Raw genomic sequence first — 18,724 nt, 5'->3', positions numbered from 1 at the left:
CTTGTGTAATATAATCAAGAATTTATCTATTCTAGACAGCAAAAATGTTATGTTCCCTACAGTACCTAGCAGCTGTTACTTAACAACTCAGAGGCAAATTCAAAATGACACTATGATTAACACTATGTACCACTGAAGGTTGTTTGTTTTATGGTGAATATATGTAAAAACCAAACATCTCATTCTTTTAACCAATTTTTTTTTTTTTAAATCAGAAATAGTTTTAAGTCAATGACAATTCTTTTAGCTGTTTCTTCTAGTGTTTACCTTCAGGTTTCTGATACATTGTATTGCTATTTTTTGACTTCTCAGTTTAAAATGGTATCTGTATACTTACTATTATGGTAGTTGATTTTAGATCTCTTGCACCAACACCACCCATTTCTCCGCTCTCATCCTCAAAATACAGTCAATGATATAGTTGGTTAAGTCAGTAGTTAGTTATTGCATTGAAGGAGTTCAGAACACACCACCCCAGAATATGCCTCTCTGGCATTATTGACTATTTTGAATTAAAGGCAATTGAAAAACAGCAGCTGCAAGAAAGACATTCTGATCTCCCTTCTTTTTCTTGAAAGCAGATTAAATTCCCATGTGAAAATGTCCTTCTTATACCAGAAGGAAAGAGACATTCTTATCACCAAGGGCATGCAGTCAAGCCTGAGGTAAATTTGTACAAACTGTGTTAAATTAACCCTCATCCTCCTAAGTCACTTCTCAAATCCTTTAACTGCCCCAGCCCAACGCCTTTGGCCTAATCACATTTCACAACTTGCTACTTGTCCAATTCAATATAAAGCATTCAGCTCTGCTTCTTAGGGTCTTCACTTTCCTTGTAAAGACTCCCATGTACATGTAAAACATATATAATTACAATTTGTATGTTATCTCCTGTTAGTCTGCTTTCTGTCAGTTTAATTTGTGGCCCAGCCAGAGACCCTAAGAGAAATTATTCCTCGCCTACAGCATTATTGTGATTCTATCACAGATGAGCTATTTATTTTTCATATATTGTTTTTTGTATAGTTACTAATAACTCAAAAATTTAATATGAAGCACCATATCATAAACTTTTACGTCATCATTAGGTGGTGTAGTGACTCCCCGGCTGCTGGTGCTGAAATTACTTGTAACCTCATCTCGAGAAACCAATTTTACGTGAATTTTTGTTTTGTTTTGTTTTGGTTTTTTTTTTGAGCTGACTTATTGATTTTACATTTTTAAAAAAAATTTGTGGGTTTTTTGTTTGTTTGTTTTTTCAGAGGGGGAAATCATTCGGTTTATTTATTTTAATGGAGGTACTGAGGATTGAACCCAGGACCTTGTGCATGCTAAGCATGTGCTCTGCCACTGAGCTATACCCTTCCCACTGAATCATTTTCTTATCTCTAAAGCAGGGGTAATACATGTGTCTTCCTCACAAAGTTCTTGGAAGAAGCAAAGCAAGAATAACATAGAATAATGAGATAGTAAATGTGAAAGCTCTTTGTACACTGTTGACCTGAAACAAATGGATGCTAGATATTTTTCCAGAAAAGATGATTTTTGGGGGGATCAACAGAAAACTGCAGTTTGGGGTCTGCAACCATGGCCAGCCATATGCAAGTCCTTGCAGGGCAAGGGAAGGAGAATGCTTTCATATAGAGGAAAGGGAAGTTGAGAGGGCTCTAGTAAACAAAGAGTCTGTGGCTTTTCACTGGCTGAGTCCTTGCCAGGAAAGAAGAGGAGTCCTTCTTCCTGCTGGGCTCTGCTGTCTCCCACAGCATAAGAATTCCCCATTCTGATCTCCCAACACTAATTGAGGTTGCTGTTCAATTTTTCACAAAACTTTAAGTGTGAGAGAAATATAAAGCAAAGTAATTTTTAGATCAGGGGATTTTCACTATTTTTGACCCTGAAAGCAGGGTTCTAGATTTCATTCCTGTCCTAACTGACTCTGGGAAAATCTTTTTATATCTGAGGTGGCTGTTTTCTAACCGGTAACGCAGACATATCAAAGTTTATGAATAATTGATATATGTCTACACTACTAGCACGATTTATTTGGATATATAACAAACTTCTGTAAACTAAGAAGTTTGTATTACTGGACAATCTCCAACTACCTACCAGCTCTGATTTGATTATTTTGCTTCTACATGAGACATTAGTTACATTCAAGCTGTCACTGTCCCCACAGACAGCATAGCAGAAAAACCTAAGAAGGAGCAACTGGTTTCCTGAAGACACTGTAAGGCGGAAATGCATTATATGGTAGATTCAATAACAAATCAAAACAGCCAGAACTTAATTAAACGGCGTCTGGGAACACTTTGGTCACTGTAGGAAAGCTATGTATGTACATCGGGAAGGCTTTGCACGTGCCATTAACCTTCCCTTTAAGGCATGTAGCTTTTCTAGCTGAGGCGAGGTCTTCGGGCTCTCGAGTTTCCCAGCGCACCTTGCGCTGCTCTTGGCGGGAAAGTTGACCTCCACAGCGGGGTCAAAAGGCTTCTGTCGCGCCACTGCAGGCAACGGTTGAAGGAAGGCGCATGCGCATCAGGCGAAGCACGTGCCGCATCCTGCCGCTCTCCCGGTCGCTGTCTCCGGACCCTCAGACACTCCGTAATACAAGTTTCTTTTTCGTTTTCCTTCTTCTCGTTTCTTTTCCTTTCTTTCTCCCTCTTTTTCTTTTTGATGTCTTTTTCTGTTACCTCCCATCTACTTGTAAGTTTCTTAAGGTCTTAATGGTGAAACATTGGCGGGGGGCGGAGGTGGGGAGGAGGAAGGTCTACCTACTTATTTTTCACAAGAGGTTCTTGAGATTAGGTCTGCTGTGGCTTCTAGTACAGGCCTCATCAGGATAAATTTAAACGTTTACCTTAAATAGACTCTTCTGTGAATTCTTCTAGATGAATTGTCTGATTAAGATGAATGAAACTGAGACCAAAAAAAAAAAGAAACTTACATCAAAATATCAGTTATAATTGAGAAAGGCAGAATCAGCCCCCCAAAAATCTAGAGTATTTTCTGTTGCTCTTTTATGGTTTTTCCACAGAGTAGAACAATATGTTATATCCAGAGTCGTGCTAAAGTTCGGGGAAGGAAAGTTACCTGATTTGGTCATTTTGAAACTACAAATTTAAAACAAAAATTAAAAGATTATTTTAAAGCGTTTGACAGGGGCAATTTTTCATTATCTAGAACCTACCTGTGCAATGTTGTCAGTGTTTGAATACTGTGAAGTGAAAAAAAAATAGATCACGCTTTTTTATTTAAAGGTCTTTTAACGAGCTTTCTTAATAAACCCATTTCTGTGAGGCTTGCTGGTTAGATGGCTTAAAATTAGGACTTAAAAGAGTTGTGTAGCAAAATGAATCTCTGTTTTTGAAGATTCCATTTTAGGTAAAAACAGTTCTATTCATATAAAATTCTTTCTGACTTTACATGTAGTAAACTAGAATATTAGAGATAAAAATAAGATATGAAGTTGAAGCTTGTATTTGTGTCACAAGGTTGATTTAAAGAAAATACTTTATCAGAAGATGGCCACTGCACAATTGCAGAGAACTTCCTCCACGGTATGATTTTTTGTAATATATTTTAATTTAGCTAATTTTATTGTTTCTTGAAGTCTTAACTTTTTATGTTTGAAAGTTAGAGTCAACTCTTTGAGGGTTTAATGATATCAGGACTCCATGTTTTAAGAAATGAAAATATGTGTTAAATTAATTTGAATTAATAGAGAATTTTATTGGATGTTTGATGCATTGCATTAAATTGCTGGTTCAAATTCAATTTGCATTAGGTATCAACGAATGCTAGTCTTTTGCTTTGATGAAATTATCATTCACAAAGTCCAATCCTAGACAATGAATTTCTATGCCACACAAGGATAACATTGTCTTCTCTGTGCAGATCTTGCATTACAGTTAACCTGTGTTAAACCTAATCAGTGACTGAAGAGAAAAATCAATGTTATTTATCCTTGTATAATGCATTTACAGACAGTTAACCAGCAAGGGGATTTCTGACCCGATTCTTTAGCACTTTTTGTATGTTACCTTTAGGCTGCTATCCTGGAAACACCCTCACATCTGAAAAGCCACCTTGATTTTCTGGTGATTACTAACCACTACGGTTAAGAATTCTCTGGGACGGTACCATGCTTATGCAAAAAAAAAATTAGATCTACTTTAAGTTCAGGAAGACTGTATTTTAAACAAATCTAAATGAAATGTTTTAATTTCCCTTAAATTTAGAGTGCATTGGTATTTCCCAATAAGATATCAACTGAGCAGCAGTCTTTAGTGTTAGTGAAGAGGCTCCTAGCAGTTTCGGTATCCTGCATCACGTATTTGAGAGGAATATTTCCAGAGTGTGCTTATGGAACAAGATATCTAGATGGTAATATAATGTTTATTTAAAAACTTTCTTTAAATGTGTTGTTTTTATTTTCACTTGATCTGAAATGGTAATTTTTGACTTAGAGATTTTGGTTTTTTAATAACTGCTTTATTGAGATATAATTCACATACCTAATAATTCACTCATTTAAAATGCACAACTCATTGACTTTTGGTATATTCAAAGAGGTATGCAGCCATCACCACAGTGAGTTTCAGAACATTTCATCACCTCAAAAGGAAACCCCATACCCATTAAATCACTCTCCACTTCCCCCACTTCCCAGTCCTAGGCAACCACCAATCTGCTTTCTGTCTCTGGATTTGCCTATTCTAGACATTTCAAATACATGAAATCATGCACTATGTGGTCCTCTGTGACTGGCTTCTTTCATTTGGCATAATGTTTTTGGTTCATCCATACTGTAGGATTACACTACATTCTTTTTTATTGCTGAATAATATTCCATTACATGGAGATATCACATTGTATTTATCCACTCATCATTTGATGAACATTTGAGTTGTTTCCACTTTTTGGCTATTATAAATAATGCCACATTCATGAACAAGTTTCTGTGTGGACAGCTAAGTGATTTTCTAAAGTATATTAGATACCTTGGAAAGCCCTTAGTCATAAAAATTTCCCTCAGTTTCTCAAGTATATTATCTCCTGACATTACTCTTATAGTGAAGAAGTAAATAGGTAAAAACATTCTATTATTTATAGCCTTGTACACTGGTAGTATATGTTCTTGTGTTATTTTAAAGTGGTAAAAGTAATACAACCAGTTTATACTACAATAACTTACTGTGCAGCACATAATATATACCTAATATTGTGCATCAACTCTGTTGGCAATATGTTAAACATTACATTATGTGTGATATCTTGTTAATTCATATTACAGGCCTGTGAGTTAGATATTATCCCAATTTTTCAGATAAGGAACCTGTAACAGCAATATCAGTTCTTCCCACTATATTACTTGTTGCTTCCTTGCAGGGCTGTATCTGATAGCCTGTTGCAAGTATTTTACTGGGAAAAGAGTTCATAGCAAATATTCTAGATTCTTGGGTAACAATTGCATGTGAGCATTATAGGTAACACTAAGTATTCTATGGCTTTTAAAATGGAAATTTTTTTTCCCATCAATATACATCCTGATCATTATGATGCCATTTTATACTAAGGATTAAAAAATTGTTTCCATAAAACCTTTTCTTCCTTTAATTATATTCATTGCCATTAATAATAAACCTGTAATATGCAGCTGAAGAAAATACTCTTCATCTAAATTTCTAGTTGTTTACTAATCTTAAGTAGCTCTATGTTTATATCATCACTTTTATATTTAGATCTTTGTGTCAAAATTCTGAGAGAAGACAAAAGTTGTCCAGGATCTTCACAGTTAGTGAAGTGGTGAGTAAAATACCTAATGAAAGAAAATTATTTTTTTCTAAAATCACATTTTATTTGTACTTTGGATATCTTTAAGTGTTTAACCCAGTTTTAGTGATTTCCCTCTGTAACACTGGATACCATTTTTTCAGGTCTTTGAATTTTTGCATTAAAATTTTCCTTTATTTCATGCTCCATGTGAGCAGGCTTCATTCTCCTATTGCTGTTCCTCACAAATAGCTGTCACTACATTCTGTCTTCCTTCCCTCCCATCTCCTATTGACAGTTACATTTCTGCCACATTATTTGTTTTGTTTTATTGTTTTAAGCTAGTTAAGAAGGGAGCTTTAATAGGAAAATTGTGTTATTTAGTAATGAGATAATATGGAGACTTACTAACAGAACTATTTTCTGGAAGTGCACTCATTCTAAAAATTAATCCTTGGTTATTTTTTAGGATGTTAGGATGCTATGATGCTTTACAGAAAAAATATGTAAGTCAATATCTTTTTTCTTTTTTTCTACAGTTTATATTCTATGAATGTAACAGCAGTTATCATGTAGTAAAAGATTAATTTAAAGTAACTTGGGCATAGACCAGTCCAAAATACTGAAAATCTGACTATTTTAAAGACTGATATTCAACTCATTTAAAGCTAATAGAATTAATACTTAAATTTTGCCAAGCCAGTTTTGGTTAATTGTTAACATTCATTTGTATTAATAACACATAATAACTTACAGAAAAATTAATGAAATTAAAGTCTTTTAAGATAGTTCATTCAAGGGAACTATATTCAATACCTGTAAAGACCTATAATGAAAAAGAATATGAAGAGGTAAATATATATAATATGTATGTATAAATGAATCACTATGCTATACGCCAGAAATTAACACAACATTGTAAACTGACTATTCTTCAATTAAAAAAAAATCTCTGTAACCCACCAAAAAAAAAAGTTCATTCATTAAATTTCACATGCCTTCTACAATCTTGTTTACACCAATGATTTAATAAATTGTTTCTTCATGAGAGTTCAAAAATAAACTTACATGTAGTCTAGGTTAAATTGTGACAAGCCTTTTTGTATACTTAGCTTATGTTTTTATCAACATAAACAAGGAAGTCCAACTCTTAAAAAAAAAACTATGAAAAAGATAAAACTTTATCCATGGTCACTAACCTAGCTCAATAAGGCATTAAATATTTAATATTCATTAAATATTGATGCCTGCTATGTGCTAGGCACATATCCTAGGTAGGAGCTGGGTAAGCTAACAGTGGTCAACAAGACAAAGCGGGTCCCTTCTCTAGTGGGAAAACAGCCAATAAAACAAGAAAATCAGATAATCCAGTAGGATATTTCTAGGAAAAATACATGGCAAATGGAGAGGTGGATTAACTTTAGATAGGGTAGTCAAAGGAACTTCTCTTAGGAGGTGACATTTAAGTTGAGGCTTGAAATAGAAGAAACCAGCCAGGCATTGATTTTAGGAGAGAATATTCTTGACAGAGCAGCAAACGCAAAGAATTGGAGGGGAGTTTGGAGAATTCAGAGAACAAATAGAAGGCCCGAATGACTGAAGTGGGATCAGTGCAGGAGAGCTGCAGGAGATGAAGCTGGGAAGAAGCTCAGGGCCAGAGCATCCAGGGCTGTGTAGGTAAAGAGTTTGGATTTTATTTTAGGTGCAAATAAAAGCCATCTAAATGTTTTGAGTAGAAATTTAACATCGTTTGATTTATTTTTTAAATTAAAAGAAAAATCACTCTGCTATTTATAGAATATACTGTGGAAGGAGAATAAGATTGGAATTAAGGAGACTAGCACTTAATCTATTACTGCAGTACTGGTGAAAAATAATGGTGGCTTAGACCAGGATGGCAAAGGAGGAGAAAAATGAAAAGATTCAGGTTATATCTGGCAGTAGGACTGATTGGACTTGTTGATTGATTGGTTTGGGAGTATAAGGAACAGATCCAAATCAAGAATGACTCCGATTTTTCACAGATTACTTGAGTGAATAATTTCCTCTGATGCTCTCCTCCTATGGTCTCCAGAGTCTATTTCCTTTACTAAATGAGCAGGGCTCTGAATTCTACTTTTTCCTCTTTTCAAAATCGGTTGTCATATTGGTAAGGTTTAATGTGTTATTTCACAATATGCATTTTCCTTGTAACTGGCAGCAGTATCCCCTGTTTGCTTAAGTCAGTGACATGAATTTCAACCTTCAATAAGTCAACTAGAAATACATATTTTGGGGAATAGAGAAGGATGTCTAAGGTATTGCTTTATATGCATGATGTGAAGTCTATTTTCTTCAAGATTATTTTTCTTAGCAATGAATGTTGAACTAGGACAAAGAATTCTTACGATCCAGCATGAAAAAATATTTTATAGAATAAAAGATTTTTGTTCTTTGTTATATTTCAGCTGAGGATGGTTGTTCTAGCTGTAAGTATTTTTTAATTATGTTGTTCTTTTTTAAAGACTGTCAAATTTGGCCTTGCTTAATTAAATAACACTAAAACCATGTATTGATTGTGTCATTATATGCAAACAACTGATCTAGCCAGTGGAAAAAAGTAATATTGTGGGGGGTTGTTTTGTATTTTGTTTTCTGAATTCATTTAATAGTTTAGTCTAAACATCCAATTCAGTTCTTCTTGAATATTTAGCTTTATATAACTGAATTGTAAATTATTTTAAAATAGGTATACACCAATCCAGAAGACCCTCAGGTAAGTATGCTTGAGTCAGAGAAATATAATGCCTCTACTATCTAAAAGTAACATAAAAGTATAATATAATAATATCTTATGCTTTTAATTGTACATTTATCAATGCACTTTTATCAGTGCACTTTCATATATATTTTCACATTTGAACCTCATAAAGACTTTTTTGAGTTAAGATAGGGTTTATATTGTTACCTTTAAATCAATTAATACACTTACTACAAGAGAGATTACATGACTGATCTAGGCCACAAAGCCACAAACCATTAGAAATAACCTAAATCTCCTGACTTCTGGTTCTTTACAGTAGTCTTTTTATAGAATTATAAAAGGGTTTGAGTTTGAGAAAAAATAAGATACTCATCCTTAATCTTTGAGTATTCACCCCAATCCAGTCACATCTACCTGTTCATCTGACAATTAAAGGAAAGAAAGAATTATAAAAAATGGAAGGGAAAACCAGAAGGCAAGAAATGAAGGGGAAAGATCTATTGAGTTGTTACTATTCTTGGGCTCTGTTCTTTGGGATTTTATGTGCATTATCTCATTTATTCATCATAAGCATCATGAGGTAATACCATTATCATCTTTACTCTATAGATAAGGAAAACCAGACACAAGGTTTCTTACCTAAGGTCACAGTGGCAGAACCAGAATTTGGACCTAAGAAAGCCAGTTCATGATCTGAGTGCTGAACCATTACATTGCTTTACAGTATGGTGTTTCATTCAGTCATGGAGAAGCAGATTTTTAAAAAAGAGAGAGCTAACCCCATCCCTAAGTGAGAAGTGAAATGTAAAGAAAACAATAAAAGTATTAGGACTTCAAGACGGTTGGGAGTGTCTTTTCTTTGATACTCATACCTGCAATTAATACTTAATATATGTCCATGGTGACAAAGAAAATCATTTGCTATAAGGCAAAGGCTATCAGTAAGTTACTTGTTCAGAAACTACAGAAAAATGTTCATTTTATTTTCAGATGATTTGTTGTTGCACTTTTTTTTTCACTTAAAAGAGCAACATTGCCGATACACTAACGTTTATTGAATGCTTAGTGTGCCGGTATTTAAGAGCTCTCTATAAATTATCCCATTTGATAAATATTCACAGGCACCAATGAGATAGGTACTATTTTCAACCCCTTTTATTAGCTGGGGAAACTGAGACTTAAGGCTTAAATGACTTGCTTGTGTTTACCATATAGAAGGATTTAAGCCCTGTGTTTAGCCATTCTGTTAGAGTAAGAGATATGCTGCCTGTCTTACCTGCCTGCTGAGGAGTTCCTTCCCTCTGGTATGTAAAACATACATTGCAGTGAGTGGGAAAATAACTCTCCAACACTGAAGCCCCAGAGCCCAAACTGTGGAAATTGACTATTAGGACTTTCAAATTTCAATGGACCAAGACCAATAGGGATTGGAATGCAGAAAAAAGTATTAAATATATGCTGAGTCATACAAAACCTGTATATGGCTACTTGGCTGCCAGTACTGTATATCAGATACATAACTGCAATATTTTCTACTTAAGACAATTTCAGAGTGTTACCAATTTAAATTCAAGTACACCAGTAATGGACCAATCATGGACTTCATAAGGTATTGTTTTATAGTTTTCTTTTTGTATTACAGATTACTGCTTATCCATATTAATACTATATAGATAAACTTCAGGAATAATTCTGAAACTTCTCAAACATCCTCAGTTAACCATCAAGGATACAAAATATCCTTGGAGTGGCCACAAGCCAGAATTCTGTGGCTAGTTATATACTATTTTAATTGTGAAACAGAGCCAAAGAGTAAGAAAGCTATTTTGTGCTTCAGTGATTAGAAATATAATGAAAATCCATAATTTGTTTCCTTTAAACATCTTATATAAAATGCATATTAACTTAATATATGTAAATTAGTTTATAATAATGATATTAACAGTGATATCAGTGATATTAAAATTTTTATAATTGTGACATTAAAACACACTTAATGGTAACTTAACTTAGCAACTTAATGCTTTAATAGTAAGAATCTTAAGTAGTAAAACGTGAAGTTATGTTATTAGAAGCCACAGTTTTCATGAAAGGAATTAATGTGTGATTCTCTTCTAGTAGAAACCAAAAGAGTGAATCTAATATGTCATCTGCTGACACCAAGAAAGCAAGTATTCTCCTCATTCGCAAGATTTACGTTCTAATGCAAAATCTGGGACCTTTACCTAATGATGTTTGTTTGACCATGAAACTTTTTTACTATGATGAAGGTACTATTTCCAATTCATTCTGTTTCAGTTGGTACCTGTATATTTTATTATTATTGAAACAGTTGGTTTCCATCCCAAATGTTTTTAAGCACTTAAATTGTTACATATTTTTGGAATTATAAATTTTACATGAAATATCAGTATTTGAAAAAAGGCTTTAAAATATACACAACTTCTCCAGTGATATGAACATTTACATGTGAAGTTCAGTATCATTCATAATTAAAAAGTGAAGCAGTGAGATACCATTTTTCTCTTACCAGATCTGTAAAACTTGTAAACTCACTATTGACAAGGGTGTGAGGGGAAGCAGGCAGTTTTATACACTCTTGAGGAAATGTATATGGGTGCCATAAACATTTTAAAAGGACAGTTTTGCAGTATCAAAATTTTAAGTGCACATTCTCTTTAATCCAGAAATTCTATAGCTAGAAAAGTATCTTGGGAATATACTTAGACAAATATGCAAGGTTATATGTTTATAAAGATTTTCATTATTGCATTGGTTAAACTAGGAACAAACTGGAAACAACCCTGACAGTCTTTCATTGGAGAACTGATAAATAAATTATAGTGCATCTATATAATATAATGCTTGTGCTAGCTGTTTAAAAGAATGTGCTGATAAATTAAGTTATCCAAGAAATATTAAAAACAGATTAAAAAGTGATGTTAAGAACAGCTTGGTACAGAATAGTATGATCTCATTTGTGTTTTAAAATTATATATATATATATTTTTACATGCATAATGTCTTCTAGAAGAACGTAAAGCAGAGACAATAATAACTTATACTTACTGAATACGTGTTCTGTGCCAGTTCTGTTCTGAGCATTTTACAGACTTTAATACCCACAATGACGCTGTGAGGTCGATACTAGTATTTTCTCCATCTGACGGATGAGGAAACCGAATCCAGGATGATAAGTAGTTTCCTCAAGACCACACAGCCAATCAAGTGTAGGGGAAAAAGATTACCTTTAAGGAATAAGATAAGAACTTAGAGATAGTAGGAGAATGATTTTTACTTTTTATTATATTCCCTTCTATACTATTTGAAATTTCTTCAGTCTGCATATATTTTTTATAATAATTGTTATATTTTCTTCAGTTTCGTGAACAGCACAGTATATACTTACTTTTCTGCAGTTACACCCCCAGATTACCAGCCTCCTGGTTTTAAGGATGGTGATTGTGAAGGAGTGATATTTGAAGGGGAGCCTATGTACTTAAATGTGGGAGAAGTCCCAACAGCTTTTCACACCTTCAAAATAAAAGTGACCACTGAGAAAGAACGAATGGAAAATATTGATTCGACTATATTATCACCAAAACAGTTAAAAACACCACTTCAAAAAATTCTCATGGACAAAGATGATCTAGAAGATGAACAGGAGCACTATACAAGTGTAAGCACATTAAAAAAGCTATGAAGTGCAATAGTAACCAATGTTTGATTCAGTTCTGAGGTCTGTAATAGCCCTCAGTAGTATTTGTATAAATACTTAGTATAATCATAAGCTCCAGTTTGGAAGAGACCTTAAAGAAGGTATAGGCTTGTGGTTTTAAAACTTTTTACCTGGGTGCAAACAACATTATTCTTAGAAATTTAAACACACAAATATTCTTAATGAAGAAGGGAATGACCCTGGAGGCCCAGCCACTCACCACCTCACCTACCCTCACAGTGGACTCTGAGGAAACCCCCTAGCCTAGAGCATAATTTGAAAATCACTGAACTACTCCAGTCCCCCAGCTAATGCTGGAATCTTTTCTAGAACACCCTACTTGGAGCTCACGTAAGCCTGTGCTTGAATTTCTTCAGGGCCTGGCAAATCAGTGTCTGGAAGCAGCCTGGAAGTTCCTGGAAGGGAGGAAAGATGTCTTAATCATCTTTATAATCCTCCTGTGCCTAGCACTTAGATTTACATAATGCATTCTCAGTATTGGTTGAATGAGTGAATGAGTTGAAGTATTAAATAAAGCTTTTTTTGTTGTAGCCTCACTCCCAAAAAGTCTTTCATCATTTACATGATTGTTCTTTAATCTCATCTTTGTTTTCTCTTGTCTCATTTTATTCTAAATTATGACCATAAATTCTTATGTATAGATACTATTCTGATTTAGGTTCTGTGGCCACATCTTTAAAAACAGAAAATTCAATTTTCAATCAATTCAGTCAAAGAAGAAGAAATCTTTTTTCTAAAACCTAAATCCCAGTCTTGCTTTATAAACAAATATGTCTGGGATTTATGTAGCATTCTTTAAAATATTCAAAACTCTTTGACATATGTTACAAAGGGAATAATATCATAAAGTAGACAGTAAGCCTTTGCTTTTCTGCCATACGTACTCAGCCTATCCTTCCTTAACTCCCTGAAGATGGGTTGAGTCATATTCAAAGTGTGTCCTAACAACTATACAGAAATTCCAGAGCTGTAGAATTGGTAGCTTGTTGTGTGAACGTGTCTTATTCAGTGCCCTCGAATAATAGTAATATCTAAGCATTCTTAGAACTGTCATACATTTTTGATAAAGCTCTACATTTTATCATTTGCCTTAAAGCAATCCTGCAAAGTAAAGAAAAATAGGATTTTCTACTTTGGATAAATAAGTTGCCTTGTTATATTAATTAAAGGACCACATGATTTCTAGCAAGCATTAAGGTCATTGTAGTGTTATGTAATATTTAATGTTTACATAAAACAAATTTGTTCATAAATACTTCTACCCAGTTGTTTCAATTTCTTTTTGAAATGTGTCTTTTTCCTTCATATAATTATGTAGGATGATTTTGACACTGAAACTAAAGTAGGAAAGCAGAAAAAAAACCCTGGATCTTCTGAACTTGGAGGTAAGAAGTTAATGAAAATGTAAATTAATTAATTTACTTTGAATTCAGTTTTATACCATTTTAACTTTTTTTTTTCTAGAACAAAGTTTAGTTTGTGACGAAGATGAAATTATGAGGTCTAAAGAAAGTCCAGATCTTTCAATTTCTCATTCTCAGGTATAAACTTGAGAGTTCTATCTCACTTTTAACTTGATTTTTTTCAAAAGACTTTGCTGCTTATATGCTTATTTGTTACCTCTCAGATTTTCTTATATTCTAAGGATTTTTTAAGAAGAAAATTAGGCATTAAGAATGGTTACTAACAAAATCTGGGAATTATATTTGAAAAGTTTTAAGTATACTACAGGTTGATTTGTTTAGTAGTCAACCTAAATACTGTTCACAGACTCAGAATTTCAAAGCTAAGCAGAATCTTAAGCAATTATTAACTCCACCATCCTTTGCATTTACAAATGGAGTATAGGACGTGTTTTTGTTGCTTGGAAAGAACATGTTTAATTTTGTTTTCTATATACAGTAAAATCCTGAAGCAACATTTAGATAAAATCAACATGAAAATAATGGGACTGATGATTGATTGTCTACCTTCCTTTGTACATGTCTTCTCCAGTGGGAGTGGGCTGAAGTTCTTATCTTCTGGAAAAGTGGTACCTAGAGATAATTTGGGACTTTCTCAGTTCAATGAATGGTCAGTTATGTACAGTGTCAGTTTCACTACCTTTACCTTTGCACTTTTTGTAACAGTAAGAACCAATTCAAAATTACTGGTTTTCATTAATTCAACATAGCAAGGCCCTAAGTTTTATGTGATTGAATTTTTTAACTCCATTATTGTGTTATAAAAAACTTTTATATTATTATTTTATGTGGTTTTGTGTATTTATTTTCTTTTTTAGGTTGAGCGGTTAGTCAGTAAAACATCTGAACTTGATGTGTCTGAAAGCAAAACAAGAAGTGGAAAAATATTTCAGAATAAAATGGTAAGCATCTCCTTAGATTTGTTTTCCATTCTAACCTTGTAATTTTCCCCCATAATTCTGTTTATTTTGCTTTTAATACTTCGTTTATTAGGCCAACATTTAGTAAGCACCTTTTATGTGTCAGGTACTTTACTAGGTGCTATAGATAAAAACATGAATAATGCTTCCTACTCTTAGCTGAAAGTCTGGTAATTGAAAGTCCACAAGTAGGGCCATGATAGCAATCTGAATAGGCTACATAGAGGCACAAAGGAAGGAATGGTTAATTTTACTGAGGGTACATTAGAGAGGGGTCTCCAAGAAAGGCTTTGAGAAGTGACACTATCATCCAGACTCCCTAGGAAATTTCCTAGAATGCCAAAGTTCCCATGATCTATCTTGTAAATGGATTATCTTATTAATAAGACATTAAATATGAATGTCTATATATATACATATATATAGATCTTGCATAAATTGAATCTCAAATTTTTTTAAAAAATCCACTGCTTCGTTTTAATTTTTGGTATGACTTGTACTAAATAGAAATTTGCATTTTATTTTAGACTTTTAAGTTATTCTCAAAGGTTCAGAGGTAGAGAAAAAGCTTTTTGTAAAATGTGTAAAATATTATATCTTGGATTATATTCATTAGGAAACAAATAGCACACTCTAACAGTGGTGTGCTGGAGCGTTTCTTTCTAAATCTTCATTCAGTGACATCCAACTTGGACATGATGAAAGTATTCATAGCATGGAAATCAGCAAATGTCTCAACTCAGGATTTGTTTCTCCCAGAGAATGGGTTGTTGAACATTTACCAGCACACCACTGATGACAGTGCCATTTTTAGATGCTCTTTTTTCCTACATTCTCAGTGTGAAGTTGGAACTGGCAGAAGGCAGCTTCAAACTAGTGTGTTGATGAAAATGAGAGATAAAAGAATTTCAAAAATTACTACCTCCAGCAGCAAAATGCTCTTCCTAGGCAGCTTCTATTTAGATTGAGTATCCTTTAGTATTCTTTATTCCACAAAAATACTCCTGATTTTGAGAACAATGACTGAGTTATGGTTAGAAAAGGACAAGGAATGAAAATGCTGAATAATATTTAATAATACTAAGGAAGTTACCATTGAAAAGTACACTTCAGGCATCAGAAAATAAGTGTGTCCTTTTAGAGACTAGCAATATGACAGCTAATAATTTGTCATCATCCAATATTCATTTTAAAAACTGCATATATAGCATTATTAACAATAGCCAAAAGGTGGGGAAAACCTAAGTGTTCATAACAGGTGAATAGATAAACAAAATGTAGTATATCAATACAGTAGATCATTATTATTCAGCCATAAAAAGGAATGAAGTACCAATACATGCTACAACTTGGATGAATCTTGAAAACATTATGCTAAGTAAAAGAAGCCAGTCACAAAAGTCCACATATTACATGGTGCCATTTATATGAAAGTCCAGAATAGAGATTTCTATAGAGACAGAAAGTCTTAATGCTGGTGGGAGGATGGAGGAATAGGAGAGTCATAGCTGTAAGGGTATAAGATTTCTTTTTGGAGGATGAAAGTGTTCTAAAATTGACTGTGGTGATGGTTGCACAACTCTGAATATACTTAGAATCATTGAATTGTACACTCTTAAATGGATAAATCTGTGGTATCTGAATTATATCTCAGTAGAGTTGGTTTTTCTTTTAAAACTGCGTATAGTTGTGTATGGTTGAAAAATATGTTGGTTGTTCTTTGAAAAATAACCAGTTAGTAATAATTATATCTTTGTGGAGGCTAATGGAAATCAACAAGTAAAATCTTCTAAGGAAAATCGGAAGAGAAGTCAACTTCAATCTGGGAAAACAGTAAGTCTTACTATAACACATAGGCTGAATATAATGGCAAGTATCAGAATATCATTACTATAGATTAAATTTAAAATGATAAATGTGATAATATTCCTGGATATACCTCAGAACTCTGATATCCAAATCTTGTTTAAATATATTTGAGTCTAAAAAAGGGGGTGATTTTAAAATGAAATATGCTATGTTGGTTTATTAATTTTTCCATATAAACATTTACTGTCTTATTCTATGAATGATTTGACTTTATTGGAGGAAATAATAAAATAAAAATCAGTGTCAGGAAAAAATATGAATAGAGAAAATGAGAGTTCAAGAATATTCAGGCCATTTTATTCATATAGCATTAAAATTGGACCACAGATTTGATCTGAGCTTTCTAGAGATCAAAACTAAAGTAGAAACAAGATGGTACCAAATCCACGTGTTCCCTAAAAGTATAGAATCTCTTCCTAGTACCGTAAGAGAAAGAAAATTTTTCCTGACTTAAATCCTGTAACAGTTATTTTATATTTGGAAACTTATTTTACCAAATCAGATAGTGTATTTGTCATTTCTGAGATAAATATTTATATTTGTAACAAGAATTTTTAGTATTATTAGTAGGTTAAAATTACACAACTGAAAACTTAAGACTATTTTTTCTGCAAAAACATAATCCAATTTGTATCATTAGTGAGTTTTTACCAGAAAAATAAAAGTTCAATAACTTAGAATCTTGTTAGCAATTTTCCTAATTCATCCTCCCATTCATTGAAGTGTGCATTGAATGTCTAATATTATCAGGCACTGCAAGCACCAGCAATACAAAAACAAAACGGGATTTAAATTTTACATGATGCCTAAGTGTGGTGTTTCTCTGTTTGCAGCTCATTTTTTAATCTTTCTCCCCTCCATCCCCCCAAAATACTTTACTATTTTGAGGACATAATGTTAAATCTATCTTTTTAACTACTCCAACAACCCTAATGAAAACCTTGTATTTTGCAAGGATATGCTTTCAGCAGCCCTTAGGAGATATAAATATGTCAATAATAAAATTTACGCTACTTTTAAAGAACCCAGTTATCCTATCCTAGTAGGAAATAGTATGCTAGGTAAAATTTTTTAAAAGAAAGGAGGAAGGAAGAAAGGAACCTGAAAGACATGAAAAAGATCAAAATTAGACATTTAAACTGGAAAGTATCTATCCTTAGCAGTTGTTTTCTTTTGACAGGTCCGTCGTCAGTTTGATTCTTCTAGTCAAGAGTCAGTGCCAAAAAGAAGAAAGTTTAGAGCACCAAAGGAACGTATATAAAAAAATTTTTTTTCTGCATGTTTGCAAAGTTCTTCACAACATTTAAACTAAAGGACACTGTATTACTATTTTAAGGTGTGTTTGCCCTACCTCTGAAAACTTATATGTAGTTTTAAGCAGTTAGTACACTGAAATGAATTCTTAGCTGACTATCATATTGTGATCTTTAATTTTATATGAGACAAATTCAAGAGAACTTTTGAATAAAAACAAAAGTACCAGTGTCATAATTTATTCTTTTAATTATCTACTCAATATTGATCCATCTTCCATTTTGGTGGACATTTCCTTTAAACATATATTAAGTTTTAAAGCCCTCTAAAGCAGTTTTTTGAAATAAATGTTTATTTTGGTATTAAATTTTGATAGAAATTCACTTTTTACTTATGTTAAAACTATACAATTTAGCTGTTTGTCATGTTGTTATTAAAAGTGTTCTTCAGTACTTTGACATAGTATATTAACATGATAATATATAATGTACAATTAAAAATTGGTGCTATCCCTTTTTTAACATTTTTTACTAAAAGACAAAATGACTGATTTTAAAGTCTGGCATTTTTGGCAGCATAAATAAAATACTGCTCAGCTTCTAAACTCTTTCATGGCTTCTACTTTTTATTTAATTAGCAGAAAATGTTTAGACACTAATTTTGAGATTTTAGCAGATGTCACTTTGCACACTTCCTAGAACTTTTTGAGTAGTACTGTGAAAGATATGCTTTTAATGAGAAACCTGGGATCTGGTTCCAGATTTGATTATTTCCTGTGCTTTAGAAAAGGAAGGCTTAAAACTTGGTCTGTTGCAATTTCAGCTGCCAGAGTCTAAAAACAAACATTTTTATGGGCTTGCTAGTAACAAGCACTAACAGAGAATGTTAGTATGAATGCTGTGGTAGAGATGTGCCTATCCTGTTTCATGTAAACCAAATAAACATCCACAAACTGACCTAA

The 18,724-nt window shown here is 33.1% G+C and overlaps 1 protein-coding gene across 3 annotated transcripts; it reads left to right on the top strand.

Annotated features, from left to right (window-relative positions):
- The first annotated feature begins 104 nt into the window (after positions 1–104).
- Positions 105–17,788, top strand: HORMAD1 (HORMA domain containing 1). 3 transcript variants are annotated; one of them, XM_074349376.1, is made up of 15 exons: positions 105–2,604; positions 3,495–3,560; positions 4,242–4,386; positions 5,745–5,808; positions 6,245–6,281; positions 8,223–8,243; positions 8,504–8,530; positions 10,060–10,127; positions 10,637–10,788; positions 11,938–12,197; positions 13,576–13,642; positions 13,722–13,798; positions 14,539–14,622; positions 16,402–16,473; positions 17,690–17,788. In XM_074349376.1, exons 2-15 carry the CDS (start codon positions 3,525–3,527, stop codon positions 17,768–17,770), a joined length of 1,191 nt encoding a protein of 396 aa, XP_074205477.1. In that variant the 5' UTR covers positions 105–2,604; positions 3,495–3,524; the 3' UTR covers positions 17,771–17,788. The 3 variants fall into 3 exon arrangements, with proteins under 3 accessions (XP_074205477.1, XP_074205478.1, XP_074205479.1); XM_074349377.1 differs by having other exon boundaries at positions 105–3,560; positions 10,640–10,788; XM_074349378.1 differs by having other exon boundaries at positions 105–3,560; positions 11,950–12,197.
- The last annotated feature ends 936 nt before the right edge of the window (positions 17,789–18,724 follow it).

Source organism: Camelus bactrianus, chromosome 21 (assembly GCF_048773025.1).
Source record: "Camelus bactrianus isolate YW-2024 breed Bactrian camel chromosome 21, ASM4877302v1, whole genome shotgun sequence".
NCBI lineage: Eukaryota > Metazoa > Chordata > Mammalia > Artiodactyla > Camelidae > Camelus > Camelus bactrianus.
This window is presented reverse-complemented; position numbering and strand designations above follow the sequence as displayed.